The following is an 11556-nucleotide window of genomic DNA, read 5'->3' on the forward strand; positions in this document are numbered from 1 at the left end:
CTTGCAAGTTGAAATTTGAAAATATTGTCAATTCATTTGCATCTTATTACTACATACTATAACATGGGTGGAAGATAGTTGTAATAAGTTTGGACAGCATAGTTCCAAAAAATTATAATTATAAAATAAGTTTATACAAAGTGTACGTTATTTAACTATTAAAGTAATTTCATTGAACTAAGCTGTATAACTTATTTTTAAGGTCCGTTTATAGCAACCAACTTATTTAGCAAGTCTTGTCGTGTATTTTTTTCTTTAAGCTCATTTTGAATTATATAATTTCAGATAAAAGTATTACTTAAAGTAAATGATAGCCAGTAATTGTTTAAAGTAAATTTATTTTATTCATAATTTAAATTTGAAGTTATAAGAATTAATATTTACGAGTTAAATATCTTGTCTATGTAAAAGAACCTCATTCTTTTCCCATATACTGGCAATGTTTGCAATATATCTAAACTTATTTTATGAAAGAAAACACGGATGATATGGGATAATAATAATTTTTTCGCGGTATCCCCATCATTATACTTATACTTTAATAGCTAGCGCTTGTTCGGACATACCTTTAGCATATAATTTTCTATATTTTGTATCTTACTTTCAAGCTGTGGTAAGTTGCTTTTTTGTCCAAAATTTAAGTTAAATGTATTTGTTTTGATCATTAACTTTAAATATTGTTGAAACATTGAAAATTATCGTTACAAGGCACGTGTAATATAAGACAGCATAACACGATTTACACGTTTGCAATCTTCATTATGATCTTACAGTGTTTAAATTAAACTATAATTTACTTCGTGTGTATTCAAATCATCAATTAGCTGTAATTGATATTCTTTAAAGTATAAAACATAACTACCTAACGGCATTTAAGAATCTCGTTGCGCTTGTCGACATTTTAATGGAGATTCATAGTTCATAGTAAATATACGTTAATATTAAATATTGATATTTAAAGTTTGAATTACTCAATATCATCTTATAAATTGATCGTATTAACTTGCTTGACGCTATATAGTGTCTAATGGTATAACAGGAATACAACATATCGACCATTTTTCTAGTTTTCTAGGTATATTGACATATGTAATTAATGCTTTATAGACACAATATTAAATTGAATAATATCATTCATTTTATATTAAAGACTAATGCCATATTTTCAATGAATATAATAGCATATCTTATAACTTAATATTAATTTTTATTTTATGAAAGCTTTGATTTTGTTTTTACATAAATAATAAGTTATTTACATAACAAATAAAAATATTTAAATATATTCTGTTTATATCTTATAGCAATATTAAAAAATCTGCTGTAATAGTGCAAACAGAAAAAGTGCCAGTGACATAGCATGGTATTAGTGTTAAAATTATTTCTTGTTTTAAGTTAATTTCTCTATCATTTTATTTATTTTGAGAAAATTAAACAGTCGATACAATTTAACTGGAACTAAAATATATTAAATAGAGCATTTACACTACATAGTTATATCAAAAATAAATATGACTAAACAAAGTTAAGAATATAATAAAGTAAAGTTACTCCTATATCAGATCATGTCGAACAATGGGAACCGTAAAAGAGTAGCACCCCCCTCTGGACGTCCATATAAAGTTCGAAAACCACGTAAACACCAATCTGAAGATGAAGATAGTAATGATTCTTCAACATCAGATCAAGCCCAAGAACCACAAAGAGAACCTTCACCATTACCAGATGAACCGACTGAAAAGTTACCAGAAGTAATAAAAAGATAATTTTTTTTTGTATTATAAGTAAGTCATTTTGTGAAACATTGGGTGTATGAAATAATTTTAAATATTTAATTTCAGGAGCTTTTAAAGACGTTTTATAAAAATCCAGGAATCCTCATGATAGCTGGACTAGTTTCGTGGGATTTAGTTGCAAAGAGAGACAACAACCCATCAAAAAAGACTCATCCTAATTTATATACATTCCATAAATTTACAGATCGCAAGGTTAGAAATTTTTAGTAAATTATTTATATCAACTGTAAAAACATACATTAATATGTCCTTTTAAAATATTACAGTACAGACTAATAGTTAGTGGATGCAGTGCTGGTCATTCAATTCTTGTGTCTGATGAGGGAGAAGCATATACTTTTGGTAAGAATGGTCTACTAAAGCTCAATGTATTAATTGTCTTATCATAATACTAATGCATGTATCATGTGTAGAATTGCAGTTTAATAGATAATATGAAATTTCAGGGCGTAATACGTGTGGCCAACTTGGGTTTGGTGACACAACAACTAGAAATGTTCCAGAGGCAGTGCCCACTCTCAAAGGCTTCAATATAATTCAGGCTGCGGCCGGCAGAAACCACAGCTTGTTTGTGACAGGTATACATGCCATTAGTTACAATAAAATGTAACTTTGAAGTGTATCAGTTATACACATACGAAAAAGGTATTTTGTAATGTGCAGTATATTCTCTTAGATACGGGCACTGTATATGCTTGTGGAGACAACAAGAGCGGCCAGTGTGGTCTAGGGAACACCACACCTCAGATACTCAAACCCACCCGTATCAGATACACGTAAGTTAAGCTTAACATAATCCAATATACTTCACTACCAGATGTAATTAATTAAAATTCTAATGTAAGTAAACAATTGATACAAAAAATTAGTTTCATACATGTAAAGTTTCATTAACTTGCTGTGGAATTTGCTGGTGAGCTGAGGAATGGAGTGTTAAGATCTGCAATTCATACTGCATACTTACACACTTTTATACTACACTTTTATGTATGTTCCTAAATATAATGTATAATTTAGTAAAATGATGATTAATAAATATCACTGTTCACATTATGTTATAAATATCATTGTTTATATTTGATTTACCAGCAATCAAACATTTATTTTCTTATCTCCAAATTTTTAGTGATGATATTGAAGCTTGTTAATAGCTAAAATGGGAAGGAAAAGATACTGAACTGTTTTGGTTGCCTATTTAGATTCTCTCCTTAAAATTTCTTGTTTTGAAAATACAAGAATTTTTTTTTGGTGTTTTCACACAAGTAATGTTACATTTATATTCACACTTGCCAACAGCAATTTTATTGCACAATACTGATAATGATGAGATACTTCATATCAACTGTATAATCACTATAATTATTTTTTTTAATTTTGGCATCTGTAATTTTAGAGGGGCTCCTGTTGTCAAGGTTGGTTGTGGAGCTGAATTCTCCATGATATTGGATTGCAATGGAGCTTTGCATTCCTTTGGTCTTCCAGAGTATGGGCAATTAGGTACTGTTATTATTATTTTTAATTGCTTAATTTTTTTCTGTTGCTATATGTTTTTTTTGAGTTAAGCATTTGAGAAAAATAATAAGACAAATTATTTTGTTTGCTTTTACTTTTAATAATTTACTAATCTATTTAATAGAAACATTGATAAATTTTGTAAACATTTAGGATAACAAAGCATGTATTAATATTATGATACAGGTCACAACACCGACGGAAAGTATTTCTTGACGTCCACAAAGCTCTCGTATCATTTCGAAACCGTACCGAAACATATTGCATTCTTTTTCGAAAAGTCTAAAGACGGTCACGTGACGCCGATCAAAGATGTCGTCATTGTAGACTTCTCCTGTGGAAACAACCACACGGTAAGTGTTTCAATTTCAAAGACATGTTTAATAAAAACTTAAAATCTTGCTAATTATGTATTTTATGCCAAAACACTACATTATGTTATGTGTAAGTTACATTTTATCTAATAGGAAAAGGAAAGGAGTGTCTTTTGTCATATTTTATAATAATTTTAATAACTTGTTAACTAACATCATGAGCTAGATATGACCATAAAAGCACTCTTGTTGCTTTCAAAACGGGACTACGCGTTATACATTAGTTGCATAAATAATGTTGGTAACTTATAGGTGGCAATAGACTCATCGAAGCGGGCGTTCAGTTGGGGCTTCGGTGGCTTCGGTCGTCTTGGTCACGCAGAGCAGAAGGATGAGAGCGTGCCTCGTCTCATCAAGTACTTCGACTCGCACGCGCGTGGGGTACGCTCCGTGCACTGCGGAGCTACATACAGCCTTGCTGTCAACGAACTAGGTTTATAGTTTACCGTAATAATTAGATTATTGCTTCGTTGCAGCCTTACGCAGTTACCGAGGTTTTGGAAACTCGAAACCCCAGGTGACACCACCGACATTACAATATACTTTGTTTATTTTTTTTGATGATTGTAGAAAGCATTATTTTGTCGGGCATCGGGCAGCATCTGCGTCGCATTATTTAGTGTTTGCATTATCTACTTCCTTAAGTATGTAATTGAATCTTTGTAATTTTAGGTGCACTTTTCATGTTTGGACAAACTAAACGCACCGGCGAAGCCAACATGTACCCTAAGCCTGTGCAAGACCTTACAGGTATTTAACAATTTTAAATTGTTAGGTATTTTTTAATTATATTAACTATACCTATCAAGTGACTCATTAACATTACGAAATTTGCATAGGCTGGAACATACGCAGTGTGGGAACAAGTAACACATCGATTGTAATAGCTGCTGATGACTCCTTGATTGCTTGGGGTGTTTCGCCTACTTACGGGGAGTTGGTATGTAGTTTGAGATTTATATTTTTATTTCTTCTGATGATAAATATAAATTAAAAAATATATTTTTGTTATTAAACTCTTGTTAATTCACATAATCAAGATAGTTTGCAATACTGTTCTTTTCAAAAATTGATTTAATGTAATAGGAGAGTAAAAAAGAAAATATACCAAAGTTCCTGTCAACACTAAACTTTCGAAAACACACTAAACTTGCGAAAAAAATCACAGCACATACCCAATTTAGTAGTTGATTTTTTTTTTAATAAACTTGTTCAATGTTATTATATCCCTGTGTTGTGGATGTTGTTTAATTATAATAAGTAAAAGCAATATACTTGAATTTTCTATATATATTTTTATTCTATTTAATGTGCATTATTAGTGGTACATTTTTAGATTTTAAAATATTGCATCGTTTATGCAGGGTACTGGTGACATAAACAAATCGACAGCTAGACCTAAGGAAGTCAGTCGAATGGATGGATTGAACATTACCCAAGTTGCTATGGGTTATTCTCATACTCTGCTACTGTGCGACAGTTCAACAGAGGAAGTGAAGTTGAAACTGGCCTCTATGCCCACTTTCGACCCTTAGGTAACTAACGCCCCAAGCCTAATCACTAGGGCTCTACTTGTACTTTCCAAACTAGAAGAAATAAAAACCAAGATAATCTTATTTCGATTACTCACAGATGCTGTACCTGTTGCATTCATTTTTATTAAGCAAACATTTTATAAAAAACATACCTTATGATGGATCGTACGAAAAGTACACACTTTGAATTTAATTAAAGTCATTCATTAGATAGTAAAAATATATGAACATTTCACTTAATTATTTCGACAATATAAAACTCCGATAAGTGAAAGATTTAGAAAATGTTTGTATAATTTCTATAATAGTTTTTAAGTAAATATACAAATAAATCTCATTTGCATAATTCAAGACTGTTATTTAAGTATTACATTAAACAATCGGGTAGAGAACTAGTGATGTCTGGTAACAGTTTTATTATCTATGTACTAATGTTAAGCTACACTATAATTGGAAATGTAAAATTTACCAACTTATAAAATAATACTATATTTTCAGTATTGTATCACAAAATACTGTCTCAATTTCAAATTAGATTGTTGATTCTTTTTGCTGTTTGGAATTTACCTCAATTTTTTTATTAAAATTAGTAATTACCAGTATTCAATCTCTTTAATCCATCTCTCGTTTTGTAATCGTATAGTAATAGTATATTTTATAGAACTACATAATACAAGTTATATAAAGAAACTCTTACCTCATCACGAGCAGGCCTTGTTATTTGTTTTAAACTGTTACCGTAGTTGTCTCGATATGTTATCAATTCCAAATACCTCTACAAACTCATTCACTGCCTCACTATATTCTCAATTTAAATAGCACACGTGACCTCTATACATGACATGTGCAAATTATGATTAAGTTTACCTTAGATATATTTTTTTTATAACAATTGCTTTAATTGATCTATCCAGATTATACTAATTTTAGTTAATATAAGTTTTTTTAGACTATGATTTGTAAGGCCGGGGGACAATATCATAAAAACAAACTTTCAGTTGAATGATGTAACTATTGTGCTATGAAAATTCTTGTTTCATATTAATTGTATTAATAAAATAATTTTTAAAACTGTCGATAAAGTCTGATTTCTGAACTACTTTAAATTATATAATTCCTGATATGTAAAGCAAATGTTTACAATATAGTAGCTTGTTATATATACGTTACTTATACACATTGGTATTAGGCCCATGAAGATTAATAACAGTATGGTTCATACCATGTACCAATCTGAGGTGTAATGGTTGGGTCTGGCTGGTGCGCTCAATAAGATTCATCGAATTATCATAGGTTAATATTATACAGAACACTTTACTTTATATTAAATATAGTAAATTTAATTTTGTAATGCGATAAAATATATAACATTGTTAAGATAATTTTAAAGCAAGTACTTAAAGTTGTTTAAAATTTCTATTTTCCAATGTCCCCGGCTAGCAAGGTCCACCTCTATTTGATATCTTAGTATACGACATTAGTAATAGTACTGTACACTTTACAATCTTGTGTATCTACTTACTTATAGACATTTTCTACAAGTTTATGGTGAGATTTCTCAATTAAATTTAAGGGTTTTTATCAGTGTACTTAGTCATAATGTTATTTAAAATGTGTTTAAGAATTAGTATTATTGTATATCAAGTAAACTGCGCTAGTGTGTAGTTACTAATCATTCCGAAACAAGTTACTCTTTTTTTTTAATAATGTTCGATAGGTTTTTGTGTAATGTTAAAATAGATCGAAGAATTAAGGTTTAAACAATCATAAGTTTCAGTGGTATAAACTTAAAAGTAGTTGACCGCACAAATTGTAGTATGCACAATGTCACTACTATGCGACAGTGCTGCATGCTGTCATGTTTTGATGTTTGATAATTATTTGGTCAAGGAGTAAGTTTAGAAATTAATTATCTGAGTCTGCCTGTGAGACACAATCAGAAAGTAATAAAATTATGTATAAACCAATTCATATATTTTAACATAGTTATCATTGTTTTTCATGTGTCAGTGTCTACGTTTTAATTAAATTTAAATGCCTAATGTTACAAAAGTTTTAAGTATCAATAGCAAAATTATAAAACTATATTTGTTTATGCAGGCAGAACAATTACACTAAAACAGTTCATAAAATAATAAAACTTATCGTTAGCTTTACACGATGTTAAAAACTGCAGATTTTACTTGATACATTGTTTCTTTATATCGTAAGTTTAAATCAAACAATGTTGTTAACCACTCTCGAAAACTTTTAATTTGATATAATTAATTCTTGCCAACGACACATTATACCGATTAGATACTTTTAAATTAATTAAATGTTTTAATTAAAATTGTCTTTTTATTTTAATTAAATTATTGCTGCTCCACGTTTGGATACAGACTGACTATGATTTATAAATACTAAAATATTCTTATTTAAAACTGTTAAATCTATACTAATATTAAAAATGCGTAATTGGTAAAAAATAACTCTTAATTTGTGTACATATATGCAATATGCCTGTAAATATCTCACGTACATGAAATAAATGCATATACGCATGAATATAGTGCAACTTTAACATTCTTCGCAACTCTTTTATAACTGATATTTATGTAGTAAGAACATCCTATGGCTAATTAAAGTGTTGAAATTTAAAATGTCTTGATCGTCAGGCTCCAAGATATGACCAGAAATGAAAAATGGTTTCTTCGTTTGTAGGACGAAGCTTAAAGCTAATTTCTAGTCAAATATATATCAGGTTATGATTTGTGATTACCCCTACGAAGCACTTGCTGCCTTATGTGGAACAACGAAATTAACAGTTTCTACAATTCAATGAAATACTGGTATCGAGACTTATTTCAGTATGTAAGTTCGAAAAACTACCAAGTGTTTGCAGGTACATAACGTTTTTAATCCTCAAATAGTGAAGTAAAATATAAATTAGCATCACGACCATGTATTAGCCGTACGTATTTTTTTTAATCCAGATAAAATATTTTACGTTAAAAAAAGCTTTAACTAAGTTTGATTGTGTTTTATTTTTATAAAAACTTTGCGTGCTTACAAATACTTTGATATAATAAAAAATATATAATCTGATTGTGAAGTTGACTACGATTTCTCGGAAGCCGAAAAATTTCTTTAACGTCGAAAAAAATGCAGCATTAGTCACCTTTTTTTGAATAACTTAGCGATATATCACAATAAGTCTACCACTAACAAATATATCTTCACCGCGAATGACCTTACTTAAACAATTATTACAAATCTTCAGAAATATATAATTTCTATATATTTCTGAAGATATATTATGACGCTATGGTTGAATATTCTACTATGTGATCTACAGGGACGTCACTAGAAAAATAAAAAAACGAAACTGGAACGACAAATGGTATTTAAGATTGTTTTATCATTTTGATGGAATTATAATAATATATGGTTACTATACCGAAGAATGGCTAGCAGAAACATATGCTAAAATAGTTCAAATTTTCAAGTCACGCAGTTGGCTTTGTACGATCTCTGTCTAATGGGATTTAAACAATGAGAAATAAATATTTCGAATAGAATCCCGAATAACTTATTTCTGTACATATAATATACATATATTTATTATGCCATTTGTTGTGTAAATTGATTTATCATTAGATATTTTGAATTATAAAATAAGACACGATAGGTATATAATAAAAAACAATTATATTTTTACACTTTATTTTTAATATGGATAATAGACACTAAGTACTATTAGTATTCTCGACAATAAACATAACTATTGACAAATAATTACTGTAAACATATTCAAATTCTTGTGAAGTTTATTGTTTTAAGTAGTATATCACCGAGTGACTAATTAATTAGCAATTAAGAATGTGTTGAGGTAAATCAATTATAGATCTCTTTTATATCATAATTAGTCGCATAAGCCAGCCCTCTCCAGTGTATGTAATATGATAGTGCTTTTTTCAGAGTTGTAGCTTTGGAAAGGTCTTGAACTGTCTTTTCGTCTTTTCAAGATTTCATATGGTACCCAGCGATAGTTAATTTATTATAATAAGTTTTAGAGAGCCACATAGTGACTGCTGATTGCTAGTATATACATAAATGAAAATATACTTAAACGTACAAAACATAAGGATCTTAAAATGTTTAAAATATTTTAATGTTATAGACATAATTGAATTTTGAGAAACAGATTACAATTTTCAGTCGAAAGCGCGCCTAAAGCCAGCTTTTTAGATTTATCAAATTTCACCTACGCGTTCCAATATTCGCGTAGGCTTCGTTCGGTGCGCGATCTTATTTCTTTACTATTTCTATCTGTAACGACCAATATTTAATTTTCGTGTGTTGCACATAATTAAAAATTCTTTTGTAGAATATAGTGTACTTTTTTAAATGTGAAATAATAATAATTACAAAAAGCCTAATATTTATTTATAATAAATATTTTCCCAAAAAGTCAAGAAACATTTTATTTTGAACGTTTTTTTTCACTGTGGTACTGTTTCAATTTATATTATAAAAATATTTAGTTTGCTTATTGGGATTTGAATTATTTTTGTTCACCGAATTTTAAATACTTTATGGGTATCTCATTATTATAAAAAATTGTAAATTACCTCCAATTTAGATATTTTTTTATATATTATATTTTATAGAAACTATCATATTGAGAAGCTTTAATATCCGTTTATAAGGAATCAGAAAGGTATCTAGATATTTTAAGATTACAAATACATACGAAACTATTCAAATATACAAAATATTATATATGATTAAGATTCATACAATAATCTAATTAAGCATATGAGTTCTGATTAAGCATTAAAGTAAATTGACTTCATTACTAAAGCAGCTTATATACGGGAAAAGAAGTGAACAGGTACGGCAGCGGCTGACTGTATGTAATTTAATCACTCGTACACAAATATTTTTCGCTAGTCCTTTTAGTCATGGTTATAATTAGTTTAGTCCTTTAATAACTTTTATATTTATGTATTTGGATAACAGCAATATTACGGACGGTTCTTTACGTGATATTTCACTTGTTAAACAATTATATCCATAAAATACCTAATTATGAGACTTGCTACCCGTTTATAAATATTGTACAAATTTATAGTCAATTAGTTAATTTTAACTTATTCTAAATCTTATTTTAAGATTTTTTCATAAACAAATGACCAAAAAGACTTATACGTAGTCCATATCAATAGAACTTGTAAATTTAAATAAATACCTGACCTTGGGAGATCAAATGAATGGCACATCTTATTATACTGCGATGTTCTGGAAAATTATGTCTTTCAATTTATTCCATTTATATCGCTATTTAACTCACAAATAAATAATATTGTGCCATATTGTAGTGGAATATATTAAATATAGTTCTCGTTTTAAGTAGTATTTAATTGCAAAAGCATCCAAGATTCGTTTTCGCAGGAAAAGAAATAAAGTCTATAAGAGCCTTCAAATGCCAGGGCGGAGATATTCATACCTTAAAATTTATTATTCAATTCCTAAATAGTAGTCCTTAAGTTGCCAATAAAATGAAAAATATATGAGCATAAACGAATATAATATAGATAATATTTTCATTAGAAAACCCTAGCTTCTTTTACATTCTGGTCTAAAAGCTAACTTAATTAACACGTTAACCTTTGTGCAGGTTAGATTACGTCGGTCGTTTTGAGAGATAATTGATAAATTTCGATTATGAGCTTCGAAAGTTGTTGAATTAGTTTAATTGGAGAGGCCTATATAAATATGTTACATAACATTTTAAGGATGTATGCAATACAATTATTAATTCTCTTATATTATAGGAACATAGAAGATAATAATTGTAAGGATATATGATATTGTACTATAACAAAACTGATGTTTTGCGGTGGAATGTTTAGGTATTTGTATCAAACAAAAGGAGAGTGTGCTGGAGATCATACCGTAAAATTATCCATTAAGTTTAAATATATTTGTAAAATTATATGCAGAAATACGAACATTTAAGCATCGTCCAAAATCATTTGATAATGTTTATTCAGAATAGGAATGTTACTAGCCGAATGATAAAATTTAGTTAATATTAAAATATCAACAAAAAACTACCTTTGATATTTTTACAATAAATTCGTCCATAATTTTGGTCCTCTATTCCTATCCTACCTTATCTTTCGTTTTTAAAAAACCTTTATGAAAATTTTCCTTTTTTAAAAGTATAACTTTCGTATAAACACTATTAGTATTTTCAAAACTTTTTTTACTTGAATTTAATTGAAGAATATAGTATAAATTTATTTTAGTTAATCCGAAATTGTCTTTTTTTTTTAATTTTTAGTCATACTA

The 11556-nt window shown here is 28.6% G+C and overlaps 1 protein-coding gene across 1 annotated transcript; it reads left to right on the plus strand.

Annotated features, from left to right (window-relative positions):
* The first annotated feature begins 478 nt into the window (after positions 1-478).
* Positions 479-7543, plus strand: LOC125076112 (protein RCC2 homolog). Its single transcript, XM_047688074.1, has 12 exons — positions 479-613; positions 1563-1751; positions 1842-1988; positions 2063-2138; positions 2243-2374; positions 2473-2572; positions 3190-3293; positions 3495-3661; positions 3935-4115; positions 4355-4432; positions 4522-4622; positions 5047-7543. Exons 2-12 carry the CDS (start codon positions 1566-1568, stop codon positions 5215-5217), a joined length of 1443 nt encoding a protein of 480 aa, XP_047544030.1. The 5' UTR covers positions 479-613; positions 1563-1565; the 3' UTR covers positions 5218-7543.
* The last annotated feature ends 4013 nt before the right edge of the window (positions 7544-11556 follow it).

Source organism: Vanessa atalanta, chromosome Z, assembly GCF_905147765.1.
Source record: "Vanessa atalanta chromosome Z, ilVanAtal1.2, whole genome shotgun sequence".
Taxonomy (NCBI): Eukaryota; Metazoa; Arthropoda; class Insecta; order Lepidoptera; family Nymphalidae; genus Vanessa; species Vanessa atalanta.

Bases quoted from the DNA above. Each gene is read 5' to 3' on its own strand.
- LOC125076112 (XM_047688074.1), top strand. From the start codon at position 1,566: ATGTCGAACAATGGGAACCGTAAAAGAGTAGCACCCCCCTCTGGACGT. The intron at 1,752-1,841 runs GTAATAAAAAGA...ATTTAATTTCAG, and splicing joins CGACTGAAAAGTTACCAGAA to GAGCTTTTAAAGACGTTTTA. The intron at 2,375-2,472 runs GTATACATGCCA...ATATTCTCTTAG, and splicing joins CCACAGCTTGTTTGTGACAG to ATACGGGCACTGTATATGCT.